Below are 21,065 nucleotides of genomic sequence, written 5' to 3'. Positions count from 1 at the left end.
CCAAATTTCATGCTTTTAGATCTAACCGTTTCTGAAAAAATAATAAATTTCAACTCCCTTTTTCACCCCCTTGGGGGGTCGGATTTCGAAAACTCCGTTTTTATTAGATGCCGTTTTAAAAAAATGTCAACCTCTAGGTCCAGAGGTTTGAAGGTAATTTTTTCCCGATTTAATTGCTTAGATATTTTCAAACAAAAATTAATATCTCTAAGTCAGTGAGTCAGTTAGGATTTTATAAAGGTGTTTCATTATATGCGAGATTCACTTCAAAAGTGGACATGGCGCACGGGGGTGGGGAGGAGAAAATGTGGTACTTGCAAATAATACGTATTAAGTTTAACCGAATAAGTTTATGTTACAAACCAATATTAATATTATTATTCAATTAATCAATTTCAAACTACATCTATTTTCACTAATTCTCAAACTTGTGCAAAGCAGGATTTATTAGCGGTTTCTTTCATTTTTTTGTGTATCCTTTTCAATGTTTCAGAATCAACTAAAAACCGTTGCCAGAGAATATTCTTTTCTCGTTCAAAGCTTACATCAGCTTTCTGTAACAGAAAATTTCAATTACATAAAAAGCTACTTTATAAATATATATATGTTAAATGGATCTGTCACTTTACCACTCGTTCCTTCATTTGATTTCTTATTTTTCTTACATCAGCTTGTATCTTTTGTAAATTATTAGATGTTTCACCATAACAAGTTTCTAATTCATAAGAAATTGGTTCAAATGAGAATGTACATCCTTTATGAATTTCATCCATGTACTGTAGAAGTACTTCATTTTCCCTAAATTGTAATGATTTAATATAATACCCATTACAATATAATTTTACTGCTAAATAAGGTAACACTTACCATACTTCCAATTTATGAATTTTAGAATTGAAATGTGCTTTTAGTATTAATTGTTTCTTGTTTTTATTTTCATCCATGATTTCGTTGTATCTATCTAATGCAGAATTTAATGAACACGTATTATCACCATTAAATATCATAGAAATGAAGAACTGATTGAAAGAATTATGTTCTTTTGAAGAAGAATTCACAAGATAAAAATACTTGGTTTGTTCCTGTTGCATACTTTCCTATGTATAGAAAAATAAATGTTAATTATGAAATATAATTTGTGAAGTTTATTTATAATACTAACACATCTTGCAGAAGACAGTAAGTATTCCATTTTCAAATAATGGTAGACATCGGCTACGAATTCAGAAACATTTTTCAGACGATGAAACTGCATTTCCATCAAGATGCATAATAAATCTGTGTAGGCATGACCATGTTCCCTTGCAAGATATCGCAAGTTTTTAAGTCTTTCTAAAGAAAGTTTCGTTTCTTCGAGCTTTGTATCAGCATTTTCTTTCAATATTTTAGTTATTTCTAGCTCTGTAAATTGTTGGACAATTTCTGTCAATTGATGTTCTTGCAACAGAGAGACATTTTCTTCTAAGAGATCTCTTTTTCTAGTTAACTTTGAAATTTCTGTTCTAATTATAAAATTTAATGTTTATGTAACATATTTACAGAAATAATTTACATTTAAACAGTTATTACATACCTCAATTCAGATTGTCTTGGTATTTTCAAGTTCCCTGAATTGTAAATATTTTGTACATGGTTTAACATTGCTATATAGGAGTCTTCTTGTACTTTAGCTAGAATTAATTTTATTTTTGCGTTGGTTAAACTATAAAATAAAGTATAAATTATTCTATTAAATTAATAAATATAATAATAACGACTGTAGAGAATTAAATTACGTTTTGTTGCATAGCGACAGTTCTTGCAGCTTTTCGTTATCTATATATTTTTCTTTGCTATTATACATTAGAGAAACATAATTGGAGTCAGTCTTCAGTTCTTCTTTGTGTATATTTTTAAACTGCTGTTCTATGTAAACATCTAAATAATGATTATATAATTCTATTTTACTAATAAAAAGTTCCAATGGCATTTGGGTCCACAGTAATGGTGCACCTTTCTGCAAATATAACATTAACACATTACTTGCAAGTCAAAAATGAAAGAGATAAGCTTCATCAATTTATAACTTAATTGTAACTAAAGATTATGAGGAGTAAACCCTACTTTCAGTTTTTTCTTAATTATAGCACACCCGAGTTAATAATTACAAAAGATTTACTAATTGGTTGTTGGTCAATGATAATACCAAAACACTTATTAATAGACTACCAGTAACATTAGAATAAATTTTAAAAGATCAATGAAAGTTACATTTTCAGCAGCATCTGCATATATGTTTAACAAACATTTAATTTCTTTAGAAAATTTATGATTGCTTTCATCAAATTCCTTCACAATTGCAGAACATTCCATATACGCTTTGTCTGCTTTAATGTATTCTCTGCTCAAAATTGCTTCTTCCTTTTCCAAATCTTCATCTAATTTACTCTCTAACTTTCTGCAATGATATTTTATTCATATATCTGTGGTGCACGAGCAAAAGTGTATAAGTCAAATTTTAATCAAAACAGTGTAAGAATGAAATTACTTTAAATTTTCAATTCCATTTTGCAAGGTGTTAATATAATTTTCATCCTCCACATATGCATTTTTGGCTATTTCAAGTTCTGAAAATAGGCCATCTATATCCAGATTATCAAATGAAATAATTTTTAATAAATCAGGACAGCTTCTAGTAGCTTCTTCCAATGCATTATCTAATTCGGTACCTTCCAACCATTCATTTGTCCCTTGTAGCTTGTTTTTTCTAAAATGTAAATTATACAAATTTTATTTCTCTTAAATCAACAAAATAAAACTTAATTTCAAATTTAAAACATATCGAATTAATCCTAATATTAAAAATATCTTACATTTGAATATCCTCGTTTGAAATAATATTGAAGGAATTCACATTTCCACAGAACCATTTCAAAAACGGTTGAACCACAGGTTCATTGCAAGTTTTTTCTAATATTTCTGGTGTTATAACACTTGAAAGATCCGAATGTAAATTTCGGACCTTGTCGTAAAGAATTTTGCCAGATATGCTCATGTTTTGGCAAAAGTTTAATGAAATGTTAACAAATACACCTTGTAATTGTCGTTAAATAAAGTTTGAAAGTTGTTTACACTTGCGCAGTTCGGTTTGCACTGTTCTACACGAGCCCAATTAGTAGACTCAAGCTCAAGTAGACTGATCGCTTCGATCAATCATACGTCACGACCGAAAGCATGTGTGAGCTGAGGTGGGGCGCAACCAATCAGATTGCGTTATTCTCATGAGACTTCTTGTGATTGGTAGACAGTAGTAACCACGTGTGCGGTGATGTCCGGTGCATGGGTTAGCGCAAATACGTTAACGTCTCATGGTATTTAAATTATATTTAAAATATTTCCTTTCATTTATTGTGAAAATATAAAAATGTTAATCGAGCCGAAATTAACAAATACATCGAAACATTTCGGTAAACCACCCAATAAACAAAATCCTGTAAGTAAAAGTTTCTTAAAAACTAATTATCATTTACTCTCAAAAACATTAAAGTTTTTTATATTTTAGTTATTACAAAGCTTAGGTGTTCCGCATATAGATTCCTTTAACTATATGCTAGAAGATGGTCTTTCCGAGGCTGTCCAAGATAATCCACTTGTTTATATTCATCTTCCAAATGAAGATAAAGTAGCTTTATGGCTTGATGACGTATCCATCCATCAGCCTGTTGTTCCTTCTGGTACAATTGGGGTAAAGAATCATAAAATTTACCCTACAGAATGTCGTCAGAGGCGATGTACTTACAAAGGGAAGATCACAGTTAAAGTGGGTTGGAGCATCAATGGTAAAGTGCAAGAGACTCTTGAAAGAGATTTAGGAGAGGTTCCAATTATGGTTAAGGTATACAATATTATTATATAAATTTGATGATTTATATGTATTTAATTTACATTTGATTATAGTCCAATAGATGTCACTTGCATAAAATGAGTCCAAAAGAACTTGTTGCACATGGAGAACACGAACAAGAATGGGGTGGATATTTTATAATCAAAGGACTGGAGAGACTTATAAGAATGTTATTAATGACAAGGAGGAATTATCCTATAGCTATTAAGAGATCAGGTTGGAAAGCTCGTGGCGTACAATTTAGCGATCTTGGCTTACTTTTAAGATGTGTGCGTGATGATAATACTGCAGTTGTACGTATAATAAAATAAGTTGTAGTTGTGATCAATTCATTATGATTAATTAACTATATATGTTACAGAACAATACTTTGCACTATGTAACTGATGGTTCGGCAAAATTAATGTTTACGCATAGGAAAATTTTATATTACGTTCCGCTCATTTTAATGTTAAAGTGTTTAATCGATGCTTCGGATATCTTTATTTATAACGCATTGGTAGCTGGACGTGAAGATGATATTTGGTACAAAAGTTGTATCTCAAATATGTTACGTGCCATACACGAACAAGATTTACACAGTCACGAAGACTGCAAAGCTTACATAGGAAGAATGTTTAGAATAAAATTTTTCGAACTTCCTCAAGATGCCACCGATGTAGATGTTTGTGACTTTATTATTAAGTAAGTTCACTAAATAAGTTGATTAACACCCATTAATTTGTGTTATTAACAGATAATATTTGTAGGCATTGTATAGCAATTCATCTGAACGATCCGTTAGATAAATTTTACTTACTCGTATTTATGACAAAAAAGTTGTTCGTTCTTGCAAATAATAAGTGTGCCGTTGAAGGAGCTGATGCTGTGATGATGCAGGAATGTTTACTTGGCGGTCATTTATATTTGCAAGTATTGAAAGAGAAATTGTACAACTGGTTGAATATTTTAAAAACAAATATTTTAAAACGTGCAAGGAGCGCTGGTAACAGATACGCTTTAAACGTGCGTAAGTATTTTAGAAGCTAATGCATAGCCATAAATTAACAGAGTTTTAAATACAACTTATTTGTTGATGTAGAGGAAATGTTGAATGTGATGAAACATGGAAATTTCCTTGATTCGCAAATGGAAAACTTTTTATCCACTGGAAATTTAAGATCGTCGACAGGTTTAGGGCTGATGCAAAATACGGGTCTTACAATTGTTGCTGAAAATATTAATAGGATGCGTTACATGAGTCACTTTCGTGCTATACACAGGGGTTCCTTCTTTCAAGAAATGAGAACTACGGAAGCTAGACAACTATTGCCTGACGCATGGGGTAATTATTTTATTATAGAAAAATTCTTAATTTTTATTAAATAGCATTCAAGAGGATACAATTATTAATTACTATTATAGGTTTCATTTGTCCTGTGCACACACCTGACGGTGCTCCGTGTGGTCTTTTGAATCATTTAACAATGAACTGCATTATTACAAAACATCCAGATCCAAAACTAAAAGCCAATGTACCTATCATACTAATGGACCTTGGAATGATTCCATTATCCATTGTAGACAATTGGCAAAATTCATACGTCGTGATGTTAGACGGGAAATTGATTGGATTAATAGATGACAGTATAATTAGCAGAGTGACTGATAAATTACGATTACTTAAAATAAAAGGAGAGGAGGTAATTTTTTTTTGAGGAAGTATAATTTATATTTTCACTATTTTTTTAATTTGTACATAGGTTCCGCACACGATGGAAATAGCACTCGTGCCAAAGAAAAATGTACCGGCTCAGTATCCAGGATTATATTTGTTCACGAATGCAGCTCGCATGATGAGGCCAGTAATGAATTTAGCTTGTAAAAAAATTGAATATATAGGAACGTTTGAGCAAATTTATTTAGAAATTTGTGTCACGCCCGAGGAAGCTTATAAAGGAGTAATAAACTATTTTATTATTTACATTTTTTTTTCTTTTGAATTGTTTCATGTTATTATAGCTTCATTTGTTATAGCTAACGACGCATCAAGAATTATCAAAAACAGCGTTCTTAAGTAATTTAGCAAGTCTAATTCCAATGCCAGATTACAATCAAAGTCCGCGAAATATGTATCAGTGTCAGGTAAGATTTTGTTCTACTTTTTGTTGATTACGAATTTTTCCGATATGCAATTTTATTGGGTTTGTAGATGGGTAAACAAACAATGGGTACTCCGTGTCATACGTGGCAATTGCAATCCGAAACTAAATTATACAGACTTCAAACACCTGCAACACCATTCTTTCGACCTGTACATTACGATAAAATTGATCTCGACGATTTTGCTATGGGTACTAATGCAATAGTTGCTGTTATTTCGTACACGGTAAGTAATATATTAGGTGTTATAGTACAACTATTTTAAATTTGAATATTTTTCCGTGCTTCTATGAATTTCAAATACTACCAGCAGATCATCAATAAAATGGTAATTTCAATTCTTCAGATAATCACCTCTGTTGTAGGACTACTTACTGGAAGCGCGGGAAAATATTCAAATTTAAAATAATAATTAAGCAAGCGTAATGCTGCAAGTGCCAGGTTAATATACATTGTATAATACTAATAATTTCAATATATTATTTATGTTTAAAGGGCTATGACATGGAAGACGCAATGATTATAAATAAAGCAGCATATGACAGGGGTTTTGCACACGGAATGATTTATAAATCGGAATTCGTAGATTTGAAAGATCAAAGAAGTTATTTTGCACGAAATCCTGATAAACCCGAACTCGCAGAAAAATTAGATACCGATGGTCTTCCTGTACCGGGTACAATTATCAAGGAAAACGATGTTTATTATTGGTAAACTGTTTATAAATTAGATGAACGACCCTAATTTAGTTGATTTTAATCTATATTAAATCTATTCTGTACATAGTTATTACGATGCAGATAAATCGACATACGTCACTGGTAAATATCATGGGAAAGAAGATGCTTACGTCGATAATGTAAAACTCTGTGGAACATTGCATAGTCACATTCCACGTAGAGCTTGTATCACTTTTCGTATTCCAGTTAGTAAAATAGTAATTTTTATTAGGTGTATCAATTAATTCAATGTCTGTAGTATCCCTTAAATAATATTCCCAAAATTGAATATTTTGTGGATTTGAAAAGTAAAACGAGAACAAATCTTCAATTAAAAAAAAAAGATTATACACTTTAATTTTTACACCTAATATTTTGTAAATCAACATATAGAAGAACAGTTCTTTAAAAAATATCCTATTTTTTAGCGAAATCCAAGCGTTGGAGACAAATTTGCTTCAAGAGCAGGGCAAAAAGGTATCTGTTCGCAAAAGTGGCCAGCGGAGGATTTACCATTCACTGAAACTGGTCTGATCCCCGATATCATATTTAATCCTCACGGTTTCCCAAGTCGTATGACAATAGGTAAAATTAAAATTCATTCGGAAGATTCGTTCTCATTCAAAGACAGTGAAATTATAATAATCTTGTATTTAAATTAATAGCCATGATGATCGAAATAATGGCTGGAAAATCAGCAGCTATACATGGATTAGTACACGATGCAACATCCTTTAGATTTAACGAGGATGAAACAGCAGTAGAGTACTTTGGAAAATTATTGGAACGCGGCGGTTATAATTATTATGGAACGGAAAGATTGTACTCGGGGATAGATGGAAGAGAATTGACTGCCGATATTTTCTTTGGAGTAGTACATTATCAGCGATTGAGACACATGGTTTCAGATAAATGGCAGGTTAGAAGTACGGGTCCCGTCGATGTTTTAACGAGACAACCGATAAAGGGTAGACGAAGAGGTGGCGGTGTTCGATTCGGAGAGATGGAACGTGATTCGTTAATATCTCATGGTTGTGCATTTTTGCTTCAAGATCGTCTCTTCCACTGTTCAGATAAAACTACGGTAAGCTTAAAGCGGAAAATTTTGGTTTTTTCATTGGTAAATAATTAATAATAATATTTCAGACATTGGTATGTCAAAAATGTGGGACGCTATTGGGTCCTATAACGGAAATGTCTGTAACTACGCCAGGATTAAACGACAAAACGAGATGTCGTCTCTGCGGTGACGACGAGTCCGTGAGAGATGTTGAAATACCATATATCTTTCGGTATCTCGTAACGCAATTAACATCTTGTAATATTAACGTGAAACTGTCATTCGTAGAGAAATGAAGATTATTGGAGTGTACATAGCTTTGTACTTTCTTCTAACTATTGTATAATAATAATAATACTTTATTTTTTCTTTCCAACATTCCATTAAACTTTTTACTTACAAACCCAACAACATTATTCTACAAATACACTGTTTATTTAACTAACTGTTACTATACAACAGTTAGTACAACACTAACATCAGTTATATACATTTTGTTATAATTTCACGGAATTCCAAACTCAATGAATTATTTATATATTCACATATAACTATATTGGAATTCGAAGGAATGTAATTTTAATGCCAAAAACATGTTTTTATATCGATTTTTAATACAATGAAAATAAGCTATCTGAAGGAAATATGAGAAGAAGACAAAATGTACATGTTTCAAGCAAAATTTACGATTAAAAAACTTACGCGTTCGTTTAAGCTTTTGCTGGAACTTGCGTGCCAGGTTTGTTTCCTGAAGAACCTGACGTTCCAGTTTGTTCTTTTTCCAATTGTTTTCCTAAGTATTCCCTGGAAATTTAATATCAAGCACCTCGTATCGTTATATATCATCTCAGAAAAAAATCTTAATTACTCCAATGTAAATAAATAATGTTAATTTACGTACCAATTATGCACCATCAGTTTCTGAACTGCAAGAAGTGCTTCATATCTCACATTAGGATCTTCGTGTCCCAAAAGTTGCATTACCCGTTGTTTACCACCAAGTTGTTCAATTATACTATAATAAATAATATGTTTAAAAGTAAATTTAACGAATAGTGACTTTTGCAAATGCAAAACAGAAATATTTTGTTAAACGTACTGTTTACCACGTGGATAATGTCTTACGTATTCTCCAATATCAAAACTGGCTACGCTGAGAACCAGAGGATCCTTACTGGTTTCCAACAAATGTACCAAAATACGCAACAGTTCGTAATTCTTCTCGTTGAGTCGATTAGCATTCTCTCGCCAAAATTTACCGGATTTGTGAACAGGAGACCATTCGAGGCGTCCCGATTTTACCTCGGTCGAATACTCGTCAAAGGAACTTAAATCTTGGACGGACGCTTGCAATTTGTCGTTCAGAAATTCAATATCGTCAGTGATATCTTCGTCGTCGAATTTACGCTGTCCAAGGATAGAAAGTTGCTTCAATACTTTACATTGTACCATAGCAATGCAGTGCTCTTTTGCAACTTGTCCATCCTCCACTTTTTCAATAAGATTCTAAAAAAGTATTCAAAATCAGTACACGTAATAAAAATACAATAAACTGTGCAACTTACCCTAAATACTGCTAAAATAATACGTGTTACTTTTTCCTTAACAGAATCGCTTAGTATATCTGCTAAGATGGGTATAACGTTAAATCTAAAATTAAAAATTAATATTACAGCAACGTTTTGTTACATTTTACAATTCTATAATATACACAATACAAACTTGTTCATTTTCTCTGCAAGTAATGGATTGAATGTAAGTACCCATATACAAAATATTAGTTGGTATTGCACTTGAAAGTTTACCCTGCCTGTCAAAACAGCCAGCAAAGTGGAAATTCCATCGACTGATACAAATGCGAAACGGTATTCGTCTATGCGAAGCATCATTTGTAAACAACGCGCGACGGACTGAATGTAGTCGTTGTTCTGAATAAACAGGAAAAAATATATATAATGCTTTGAAACTAGAATAATAACCAAATAGTGGGATAAAATATTCAAAATTATGTGTGTGCACATATTTCATTTCCAATTAATACTGAAAAGTGCAATAAAGAATGATTACTTACATGTTACAGATTCATTATTTTCATTTGCATTTGTACTTAACATTATTGTGATTAAGTATTACACATTTAAATTTTACACATAAAGATAAATTGAATATTGTAGTTTTATTTTGTTTCTCTATGTTAATAATTAGCTATTATAGAACCAACCGGATTTTGTAGTTCACGTAGTTCATTCGCCTCCTTGTCCGTAATGATGTTTTGTTCTATCCCTGCATGCAAGTTTGTATCCTGAAGGGCCTCAAACTAGAATCCCGTGTCAATTTGTTTATACATTTAAATTATTAGGATTTAACGTTTTGTTAACTACCCTTTATCTTACAGAAAGCATTATCTGTAGTATTTAGTATTGCGTGTGTTACGGTATGCCTATATTTTTATTTTGTACTTGGTTATTTATATGCTTTTACAAGTTCACGTTCGATATTATTTAATGGAATATGTTGAATGTTATATAACATGTCTAATACACCTTATACACAATAATGAGAACCATCACCCATATTGTGCACACACATAACTATACTATGTAAAGCTAAGCAACAAATAAAAAGCACATAGTTCCTTGTTAATAACATGATGAAGAATGTAGCAGTGATAAAATTTTTCCTAATTTTTAAATTATATTAATACGTAAATATATGTTTAAAACACTTACACTGAGCTTCAACTGATCTTTAAGCCATGTTAAGTAGAATTGAAGATCAGTTTTTTCCATTAAATCATGACTCCAACAAGCAAGTTTGGCAATGATTCGAGAAGTCATATTCATTATGAATCCATCTTGTCTGTTCAACAGATTTAAAAAAGGACCCCATACTGATTCGCGTTTGCGACTTGAATGTTCCCTGAAGATCTCTACGCGGCTACGGTCTTCCTGATATTTAACATATTAATATTTAGAATCATTCCATAACAATAAAGTATAAATTACTCTATTTTATATACCTGAAGCATATCATCGATCATTGTAAGAATGTATTGTATAGTTTGATCTTTTGAAACGTGACCAAGTAAATTAAGGAAAGTTTTAGCCGCCTGATGTGCATTTTCTTTGAGCTTCGCTTCTCGAGCATTACCATCGCTTGTATCAAAAGAAACTATGAAATCATAATCTTCCTTTGATATCATTTGAGACCTATAAAAAAAATGAAATAATATAACATAATATTTACTTTTTATCTATATAAATAATTATTTATAAAATCCTTACTGTAAATATGATTGCCAATTGATTCTTTGATTTCTAATATCAGCAGCTTGTTGTTGAAGAATGCTTGTAGCTGCCAGCATATCTAAAACATGAAACAATTTATTGTAAGCAACAATACTTAACAGAATATAACAGTAATATAACAGGAAAAAAGGAACTATAATTGGCGTAACTAGAACTATCCCAGACAAAAATTCTAATCACGCCAATGTGTACTGTGTCATCTAATGATCTCATAAATCACTAGTTTGATTTTTATAAAATTTTCATTATTTGTTTTTCGATGATGATTGTCTATGTAACATTTAAATATCTTATTATCATTAAAAAGAAAAAAGATCATTGGGTAAAATCTTTGCATTGACATTATAATGTAAATTCTCTGCAAAAAATGTCTTCATAGAAATTTTTTTGAAACATTTTCGGACGTTTTTTTATAATATCTTAAATCAAAATAGTTGACAAGATAATAAAAATATGATAAATAAAAGAATTATTTATTATCAATATTTATAGGAAGCAAGAGTTTAAAGATATAAAAATGAGATGCTCAGTCAACACCAGGTGCTTCTACTAATATTAAATATATTCAGAAATGAATATTAAATATATATACATCAAGATATCAAAAGTATTCTGTATTACAATATGCAAAGATTGATATACAGAATATAAAATCTATTATTTTTATCAATGATACAGAGAAAAATAGGAAAAATATATTTATTTAATAATATATTAAATTACTATATAATATATATAATATTACAAAGCTTATATTGTTTTTGTAAATCACATAAACATTATTGGGAGGGGCAATGTCAAATTATCAAATCTAAATGATAATCTTAAAATCCTTACCGATTTTTTCATCGGGCAGAGCCGGTATTATTTCTTTAATATGCGCACGGTCCACCATTTTTGCTGTCGTCCCTTAAAAATCGTATATTTCAATTAATATTGCAGTTACATAAAATTAAAATTCTACTTGTCGCACATTCGCACCTCTCTCAGCTGTTGGATCACAAGACTAATGTCTGACCAACCTTTCTTATAAGTCTATATAAAAGTTCCCTAGTAATTCTTATAATTCTGGTGTTTACATAAGGTGATGCGAGCGTCGAAAACTTTACCGACAGTCCCTAGAAAAATCCCTAGACGCGAGTTTTCGATTTTCGTCGTCATTTCTAAACAGAATGCAAAAAAATTTGAGGGACGTGTCCAGAAGGCCCTAAAGAATGGCGCTCTGGTCCTTATTTTACCCAAATCGTCAAAAAATTATAAAATATTGAAATTTGTGTCTGTCCACAGTCAAGAAAATGGCGGATCGGACTCACCTGCATTAATTTATTTGTAATATAAACATTTTTGCGAAACGAATGTCCAAATAGAGACCAGAGCGCCATTCTTTGGGTCGGATAGAGCAAAACGAGCACCCAGGGAATGGTGTACAAGCTCTCGTTTAGACAAAAACCGAAAACTACGATTTCGTTGATTTTTCACTTGCGAAAGACGTTAAAAAGGTAAAACAGACCACAAATTTAGTTCCTCGTTTTTTCTGTAGGGCGCAGTTTGTTCGTTTTCTGTGCTCGACCGCGCGCTTGCTATGCTACGTCACCTTTCGCATACATCTAAATGACACGTGCATGCTACGATAGCTATATGTATAAGTACATAATTAAACAATACTGACCATGCAATCATTATTGTTAATTTTCTTTCCGTAAAATTGTAGTTGCAATGTGATAAACTTTAAAATCTGAAAGGTATAGTTCCTGAAAAATATACATATAACAGAGATTAAATAGAAAAAAAAGCATAAATTTCGCAGCCATTTCGCTTATATTATTTACTGCATAATTATTAAATGTACCATAGAAATAATGATACAGTTATTAATTAGTCATCGAATAATAACGATTGCCCAGGTCTCACCACGAGGAGGTTGCTGCGGTTTGGAGATCCGTCCTGCCTCATCCCATCCACCCTCCATTTATGCAAATTTTTACTTTCATTCAATAATGGATTCCTCTCGAAAATTGTTATAAGAAAAATATTTGTTAGTCAACGTAGCGAATTTCTATCAAATGAAAAGCAGAAATTATGTGTTCTGTAGACAAGAGCGAGATCTGGCCTTTCCAATGTACAACGTCTCTGCTTGAAATATCTTCGCCAGGGTTGATTTCTTTCTACCATTGCGTATCAAATAACTTCGTTCTTTCTAAATTCCATATATTGTGATTTTCTTTTTATTTTATTTTTAACCGACTTCAAAAAGAAGGAGGTAATTAGTCATTTGTAGTTAGTCAAAAATCATACAAGTTCCTTTTTCAGGAACTATAAAATTACTATAGTTATACGTTCTATATGGTAATATTGCAATCCCGAAAATACTTTTTTGAATTTAAACTATTGTTTCCCAATTAAAAAATATATAAAGCTTTTTATAGTAGCTCTTAGCTTGATATCGCTTTCTAAAAGTTATCTTTAGAAAACGATATCAATTACCAGATCACACCACGTGGAGGTGGCTACGTTAGTGACCCACCCTAAAATCATAAGAACGTGAAACCATTCAAAACAGACAACATAAAATAAAAATTTAAGCAATACAATCTTGAAATAGAAAATAAAATTAACATCCTAATATCAGAAACAATTGAGAAAATAATAATAATTTAACAATAAAATGCTGTAACGGAAAACATAATTATTAGGATTAGATATACAATAACGTGAAACCATTCAAAACAGACAACATAAAATAAAAATTTAAACAATACAATCCTGAAATAGAAAATAAAATTAACATCCTAATATCAGAAACAATTGAGAAAATAACAATTCAACAATAAAATGCTGAAATAGAAAATATAATTAACATCATAATTTCTGTAACAATTAACAAAATAACAATTCAACAATAAAATGCTGAAATAGAAAATATAATTAACATCATAATTTCGATTACAATTGAAATGAAAAATGCCGACAACAGAAAATATACTCTGAGATTGTAATGGTAATTATGTTTTAAATAAATAGAACATAATTAAAATAAGAACATGAAATATAATTGATGTGCAAATCAATAAGAAAAGAATAATTTATTTCAATAAAGCAATAAACAAAAACGAAATAGGGGAAATAAAATCGCGAGTTGACCATTCAACGAGCTGGGTATTGAACTCGTAAAATGTTGAGTTCAATATGTCCTGGACGGTATTATTCATACCGTTCAAGGAAAAACACAAAAAATGAAAAAACAAATTAGCGAGCATAGTGACAGAATGACTGTCCATCCGAAGATGGAGAGCCATTAGTAGTTCCCCTCTTCTGGGCAAATTTTGCCGGGGCTCTTCAGCATATAGCCTCTTCTTTCTTCGGCAATAGCCTCACAAAAATCACTCGCGAAAATTTTACGTTTGCTCAGACATTTGTAAAAACGTAACACGTAAACGAGCAACGATCCCTTGAATCGCTACTCGCATACCTGCACAATTTTTGCAAATGTCCAAGCACAAAACACTTTTTAATTTCACTTCACTTCACTTCACTTCACTTCACTTCACTGCACTTTCACTTTAATACTTCATTTTTGTAATCGGGTCTAGTACCACGACTACGACTTACAAACTAATAAGGCTTGGCCTTGAAAAAATCAAGAGAGAATGCTAAATTAATTAATTGATAAATTAATTAAATTGCATTTTCATCTTTTTTCTTGATTTTTGGTTTCCCAACCCCAGATACAAGCTTCTCACGTATTAGAGGAGAATACGAAGAGAAACATGAAAGCTTGCTCTGGCCCTGCCTACTTATAAACTAAACTCAATCACACCAGAAGTAAACTACCTGCCTGCCTATCGCTATATTTAAAAAAGGGCAAAAATCATTCTCACAAAAATTCACTCCACGGTTCTCATACAACCACCCGGGTGCAAAAATGCCTACACCTAGAGAGAACGTCCCGGGACGCCTCCGACACCCGAGTTCAATTCCACTTTCACACTCTAATAAAATCATACCTTTTTGCTGAAATCGACTGACAAATAATAGTGAACATTATGCTAAAGTAATACATTTCATTTTCGTATTCTTTGAATTATCTAATGTAAAAATTTTTCAATTTATTCTTGATAAGTATTTTGTAATGTTATAGTAAGTTAAGATTGATAAAAATCCCACATCCTAACCACACACACACATGTGGAACTTCTATCGTGGTTCACTATTGGTTCACTACTTTTGTCAGTCGCCAAAATGTATTACACTTAAAACTAAACCTTGTCCACCGCCCTCCACCCACGCGAGTACATCTAAGTACCCGAATGAGCTTTGGGCATAAAAATGAACAAGGCCAAAGGTATTTTCACCTACCAGTTTTCTTCATGTGTGCTGAAATGCCTAAGCTAAAACGTATGATTAGCAAAAACTAAAGATGATATTCTCACTTTATTAAAAGTAAGAATATCGGCGAAATTTCATGGCTCCGATTTAGTATATGGGCTAGCCCCACCAGGGGGTTTTATTTTTAATAAAAGTGACTCGACTTTGCAAATATAAAGCTTGAAGAGCAAATACAGAAAAGCAAAATTGAGCAACTATGACATAAAACATGGTGCACTACTAATATCAGTTGGCAACGGAGGTTCTTAGGCCCCCTGGACTTGCGCCCGACGCTACATACCACCCACCCCGCCTGGACGTCGTAACGCCAGGACAGGATGCACCCCTTCGCTAAGAGCGCTACCCGCCCGTCCAACACGTTGCATCCAACGGTGTCAGATTGACGGACGCCCATAGTATAGACAAAAGGACTACAGTTTAGAATATGGTAACATATTTTCATATGTTCCGTATTCTAAAGCTGCGCCTGCAAAGGCCTAGTAATGCATGGGTTTATCTCCCATGAGATGGTGTTTCACGGTCTTATGCCGCGAAATCCTTGTAACTAATTTTATCAAATAAAAACCAAAAGGATTCCCACCGAATACTAGTCAGTGTATAGTCATATTTACTCTCGCGCCGGAAATTTTTCGCAACACTACTTAAACTTGAAAATTCTAACAGGGTAATATTTACCCCCGCGTTGAAAATTTTTCGCAACACTACTTAAACTTGAAAATTCTAACGGGGTAATATTTACTTTCGCTTTGAAAATTTTTCGCAACACTACTATAACTTGAAAATCCTAACGGGGTATTATTTCACTACACAAGGGTATGCAGATGGATAAATGATTATGAGATAGAGTTCGTGAGGCTGAAGTGCGAATGATGAGTGTTTAAGGTCGAGAACCGTGAACGTGACAGAATGAATTTCAAGTACGAAAGGGGAACTTTATACAATGCTTGAAGAGCAAATACCGACCCCCCTGGAGGCCAGCCCATATACTAAACTGATGCCAATTTCACGAGTAAAATCGGAATAACGTTTCAATTTCAAGAGCGATTTCGTTATCAAAGTAAGTAGTTGGAATAATTAAAAGTATTCATGCTTATTACTTTGATATTGAAATCTGCTCATCGCGAAATAAATTCTTGTACATATAAAAAAGAAGGTGTATTCTGAAATCGGAGGGTCATCCGACTTCTCTACACTTTTTAACTCGAAATCTATATATGTAAATATGTACAAGAAAACCCTATCCTGAGCTAAGGCATAAAATACACAAAAAAGCAATTTGCACGATTATCATTGTATAAAATGGTACAGTGATATTCGTGGGTCACTATGCTCGCTCAAAAAATAAAAATTACAACCAATTCCCGTGTCGCTACGGACCATTCGTCCTACGACATGATGGGAACCGGAGGAACTTTAAAGCATGCGACTCACCGATCGTTGACTTGCACCACTGCACACGCCACGCATCTTATTGTTAGATTGACCCATAGCTCGTCTGTTGGCTCGTCAAAGAAACGGTATCCCCAATGGCTAAAGCACTCATCTGAAAGCATAAAAATCACGATTCTTGAACGATATATGTTTTCTCTCAATTTGTTGTAGTTAATATGCTAATACATAGGATAATTCAAAAATATGCATGCAAAACTATATGGGAATAACTACACCATAAAACACGGTAAAACACATGCAAATACATCCCAAAACACTCGAAGATGAAAACCATAGAACACTATAAAATATTTGCAAAATTATAGTAAAACACATAGGGTACCAATCCATAAAACCTACTAATAAATCCGTATAAATATGCCAAAACACAAAGGGTACTACTCCATAAAACCCACTAATAAATCCGTATAAATATGCCAAAACACATAGGGTACCACTCCATAAAACCCACTAATATATCCGTAAATATATGCCAAAGCACAAAGGAAACCACACTATAAAACACAATAAACCACATGCAGGTACATGGGGTACCACACCACACAGCACACTAATGCACTTGTATAAAAATGTCAGAACACATGGGAGACCACACCATAAGTCGCACTAATATATCCGTATAAATATTCCAAAACATGGGAAACACTATAGGAAACGCCATAGGCACACACAGTAACACTTGTGGTAACACACTGATAAATCCATGCACGAATATCCATAGTGTCAATCCGTACCGGTATAAGTTTGACAGCTCGACCCATACCCTTCGGCGGTCGCGATAAGACTGATTAGATTTGACCTCTCTACAGGTCGCGCGTGTACCGGCGCGCGGCGCGCGCAATCAAGCATGACGTTCCGCTTCACCGGTTCCGCAGATTTAACTATTTCTATCTGATATTTGTTAATATTTGTTTAATTATTATTTTATATTTTACAATTGTTTATTAATCAAATTATTGTTATATCTATTTAAATTGTTTATTTCTTTACATTTCCGCGTGGGTATATTGCAAAATTCTGTTTAATTATTCTATTAAAAATTATTTAATTATTATTTCTAATTTTACAATTGTTTATTAATCAAACGAACGAACTGCGCCCTACAGAATGAACGAGAAACTGAATTTCTGGTCTGTTTTACCTTGTTGACGTCTTTCGCGAGTGAACAATCAACGAAATCGTAGTTTTCAAATTACTTCTACCTGGAGACTTGTACATCATCCCTTGGGTGCTCGTTTTATTCTATCCGACCCAAAGAATATCAGTCTGGTCCCTATTTGGACATACGATTTACAGAAATGTTTATATTACGAATAAATCAATGCAGGTGAGTCCGTTCCGCCATTTTCTTGACCGTTGACAGACAGCAATTTCAATATTTTATAAGTTTTTGACGATTTGGATAATATAAGGACCAGACAAATATTCTTTAGAACCTCCTGAACACGTACCACAAATGTTTTTACATTCTGTTTAGAAATGAGGACGTAATTTGAAAACTCGCGTCTAGGGATTTCTCTAGGGACTGTCGGTAAAGTTTTCGACTTTTTTCATAATTTTTGCTTTTTATTTTTAACTCATATTTATTACCTTAGATGCAATTACTTTACAATAATAATAATTTTGTTTACTATTATATCATGAATTCGGGAGCTCAGTTTCTTCTCGGTTCCTGTTACCAGTTTTCAAAATGTCCTCACGGTTGAATAAGAAGAATAGTCAATACTTTCCTTTATATTATTAAAAGCAAGAAATTATTTTAGTGGTGTTAATTAAAACATTGTTTTATAAAAATTTCTTTATTTTTTAATGATCATGTTATATGTATAAAACTACCTTCTAATTATGTAGTTTGAATAGCCATCTTTCTATGTGGGGAACATGAAATATTCTTGTCATTACACTTTCGTAATTTGGTTTTCCTTCTCGATTAATTGACTTGATAATCAAACACTTTTTATAATAATCTAGCAATGTATCTGTGCTAAAATGCAAGTTTAAACATGATTTCAACAAAAACTTACCATCAACAATATATAAATTAATATTTTGTAAAAATAATTAATGCAAGTCAGTTCATCGTAAGCAATAAAAAATTATTCATATTTTTACATGTTTCTTTATCAAATTTTCAGTTGTGTTTCATATTGAATCAAGACTACATATATTATACGCGGGCATTTATATTATTTCTAGAATACGATCTCTTTAATTGCAATAGGCGTGTGTGTGTATGTAATAATTATTGTTACAATCTACTATATTTAAGCTCCCTGATGAATATACAGGGTGTCCTACGAAATAGAGCCAAGTTATAACTTTAGAACGGTAATTTAAAAATTTCATTGGCGCCTGTATTGTAATGTGAGAATGAAACATTTTTAGAGATTTCAAGCCCCTTGCGACAGTAACGAGTGGGTCAAGCGGTAGCTGAAGAATTTACTGGCACCAGCGTGCATGGCGTGGAAAATATAAAATTTAAAAACTTTCAAATTTAGTAATTTGGAAATTTAGAAATGTACACACCGTTTTAAAGCTATAGCTTGGCCCAGTTTCATGGGACAGGCTGTATATGTATTACGAATTCACAGCTTTATCTGAATATTGTCACAATTGGCAACAAAATTTTGATCAATCTTTTTCCCTCGATCGATCGTTAATTCGTTAAGAGCGTTCGAACTAAAATCGTTACAATCAGGACCGGATTAAAATCTTAAATTTAAATAACATCTAATCGTAAAGGGAAAAGGCAATAGTAAAAGAATTGCATTCAATATATTATGACATAGTAAACGGAAAACCCCCCTGTAAAGTGAGGTCCGTGGCTGCGGCCTCCTTCCCCCGGCCCCGAATAATATTTAATCCGGCACTGGTTGCAGTAGTTACATGAACGTGCAACAAAATCCATTTAGCAGTCGTCAATCAAACAATAAACATCCTGTAAATGTTTTTTTCTTTTCTTTATCAAACATAGATTAGTTATTTTTTTTAACAAGTTAAATATCAACATCTTTATAAACTTATTTTGTGCTCTTCCGTTTAAGTCGATATTATAATCTATAGTTATAGATTCTTTCTCTTTCTCTCTCTCCCTCACTCTCGTATGCGCGCACTTTCCCTTTCTCTCTTTTCTTTTCCTTCTTCCTTTCTTTCTTTATCACACGTTCATTCGATCCTTATCTTTTTTTCTTTCTCATCCACCTTTCATACATTCATTACAAAAGATATTATTCTGCATCTTTATATTTACAATATTTACTTTCCATCTCTTAAATTTCAATTGGTACCGTATAATTATTAATTTAAGATAAATTTTACTTATTGTTTGTTTATCACCTTTAGCAATCATTTACTAAGCATGCGTGGAACAATTGGGCAGAATCGAATGAGAGCGCGAAAGTTCTACATACGAATGCTCGGAATCCCAAAACTTTTCGGACACTCGAGATTTATTTGAAATTGTATTTAAGATAGGTTGTATCATGTTTATAGCGTAGTCCTTAATATATCCAGTTTTTTTTAAAGAACAATTTACATGGTAAACATTCGCAAAATCTTTATAAATCCTTATCGGTATAACTTAATTTTTTTAGGGTGGACGAGGTCTCAGAAATTTTGACACTTTGAAATTTAGGAATTTTAGAAATCTGGTAGTTTGGAATGTTAAAATTTTAGAATGGTGAAAAGTCAGACCTTCCTTGGTCCCTACCAAGTTACGCCAATGTAAAATCCATATATTCGTATGTAGCAAAGTTTTCATCCGATTTCACCCGATTCCACCCGATTCCGCCAAATTTTTTCCGAGTCGATCCGAAGTTCCGATATCCGCACATTCCTATGATTTGATTTATGAATTAAATTATAATCAATGATACTAAAAGAAAGTATAATAATCCTTGTTTAATTATGAAACAGCACCAATCAAAAGTAAAAGCAATTCAATATTGCTTATTGAATTCCTTTTTCAGTTATGAACTATAAAAATTACTTCATTTTTGTTTCGGTCGGTGTATAATTATTCAATAAGTAATCAAAAACATGCGGTCCAACAATTCTGTATAAGTATTCATAATACGCGCATATAAGAGTGTTTAAAATATATAGCATAATTATAC

The 21,065-nt window shown here is 32.4% G+C and overlaps 3 protein-coding genes across 6 annotated transcripts; 1 reads left to right on the top strand and 2 right to left on the bottom strand.

Annotated features, from left to right (window-relative positions):
* Positions 1-352: 352 nt before the first annotated feature.
* Positions 353-3,289, bottom strand: LOC117604104 (dim gamma-tubulin 3). Its single transcript, XM_034323852.2, has 9 exons — positions 2,853-3,289; positions 2,528-2,746; positions 2,251-2,437; positions 1,776-1,996; positions 1,574-1,702; positions 1,163-1,502; positions 868-1,097; positions 630-798; positions 353-554 (listed from the first exon to the last, which is right to left on the bottom strand). The coding sequence occupies exons 1-9, from the start codon at positions 3,032-3,034 to the stop codon at positions 423-425; spliced, it is 1,809 nt and encodes a 602-aa protein (XP_034179743.2). The 5' UTR covers positions 3,035-3,289; the 3' UTR covers positions 353-422.
* Positions 3,290-3,330: 41 nt separating this feature from the next.
* RpI135 (RNA polymerase I subunit Rpl135) lies at positions 3,331-8,182 on the top strand. The gene is made up of 15 exons (XM_034323841.2): positions 3,331-3,472; positions 3,542-3,874; positions 3,937-4,176; positions 4,245-4,567; positions 4,633-4,892; positions 4,965-5,207; positions 5,288-5,565; positions 5,626-5,823; positions 5,900-6,007; positions 6,075-6,251; positions 6,521-6,735; positions 6,812-6,950; positions 7,173-7,329; positions 7,410-7,828; positions 7,891-8,182. Exons 1-15 carry the CDS (start codon positions 3,404-3,406, stop codon positions 8,098-8,100), a joined length of 3,369 nt encoding a protein of 1,122 aa, XP_034179732.1. The 5' UTR covers positions 3,331-3,403; the 3' UTR covers positions 8,101-8,182.
* On the bottom strand, positions 6,808-12,800 carry VhaSFD (V-type proton ATPase subunit VhaSFD). Of its 4 annotated transcripts, none has more exons than XM_076690222.1 (11): positions 12,782-12,800; positions 11,950-12,021; positions 11,089-11,170; positions 10,824-11,013; positions 10,534-10,752; positions 10,026-10,121; positions 9,527-9,732; positions 9,370-9,454; positions 8,904-9,310; positions 8,706-8,819; positions 6,808-8,608 (listed from the first exon to the last, which is right to left on the bottom strand). In XM_076690222.1, the coding sequence occupies exons 2-11, from the start codon at positions 12,005-12,007 to the stop codon at positions 8,515-8,517; spliced, it is 1,551 nt and encodes a 516-aa protein (XP_076546337.1). In that variant the 5' UTR covers positions 12,008-12,021; positions 12,782-12,800; the 3' UTR covers positions 6,808-8,514. The 4 variants fall into 4 exon arrangements, with proteins under 4 accessions (XP_076546337.1, XP_034179773.1, XP_034179765.1 ...); XM_034323882.2 differs by lacking the exon at positions 12,782-12,800 and adding an exon at positions 12,094-12,221; XM_034323874.2 differs by lacking the exon at positions 12,782-12,800 and having other exon boundaries at positions 11,950-12,138.
* Positions 12,801-21,065: the final 8,265 nt, after the last annotated feature.

This window comes from Osmia lignaria, chromosome 9, assembly GCF_051020975.1.
Source record: "Osmia lignaria lignaria isolate PbOS001 chromosome 9, iyOsmLign1, whole genome shotgun sequence".
In the NCBI taxonomy this organism is placed as follows: Eukaryota; Metazoa; Arthropoda; class Insecta; order Hymenoptera; family Megachilidae; genus Osmia; species Osmia lignaria.
Note: the sequence above shows the minus strand (reverse complement) of the source record. Positions and strands in the feature narration are given on the sequence as shown.

Excerpts from the sequence above, each read along its gene's own strand:
- LOC117604104 (XM_034323852.2), bottom strand. The coding sequence starts at position 3,034 with ATGAGCATATCTGGCAAAATTCTTTACGACAAGGTCCGAAATTTACAT. Across the intron at positions 1,997-2,250 it reads ATGCAGATGCTGCTGAAAAT|AAAGGTGCACCATTACTGTG; the intron begins GTAACTTTCATT and ends TTATATTTGCAG. Across the intron at positions 555-629 it reads ATCAAATGAAGGAACGAGTG|AAAGCTGATGTAAGCTTTGA; the intron begins GTAAAGTGACAG and ends TTTCTGTTACAG.
- RpI135 (XM_034323841.2), top strand. The coding sequence starts at position 3,404 with ATGTTAATCGAGCCGAAATTAACAAATACATCGAAACATTTCGGTAAA. Across the intron at positions 4,568-4,632 it reads GTTTGTGACTTTATTATTAA|GCATTGTATAGCAATTCATC; the intron begins GTAAGTTCACTA and ends TAATATTTGTAG. Across the intron at positions 7,829-7,890 it reads ACTGTTCAGATAAAACTACG|ACATTGGTATGTCAAAAATG; the intron begins GTAAGCTTAAAG and ends ATAATATTTCAG.
- VhaSFD (XM_076690222.1), bottom strand. The coding sequence starts at position 12,007 with ATGGTGGACCGTGCGCATATTAAAGAAATAATACCGGCTCTGCCCGAT. Across the intron at positions 10,753-10,823 it reads TGATCGATGATATGCTTCAG|GAAGACCGTAGCCGCGTAGA; the intron begins GTATATAAAATA and ends GTTAAATATCAG. Across the intron at positions 9,455-9,526 it reads CTTGCAGAGAAAATGAACAA|ATTTAACGTTATACCCATCT; the intron begins GTTTGTATTGTG and ends TTTTAATTTTAG.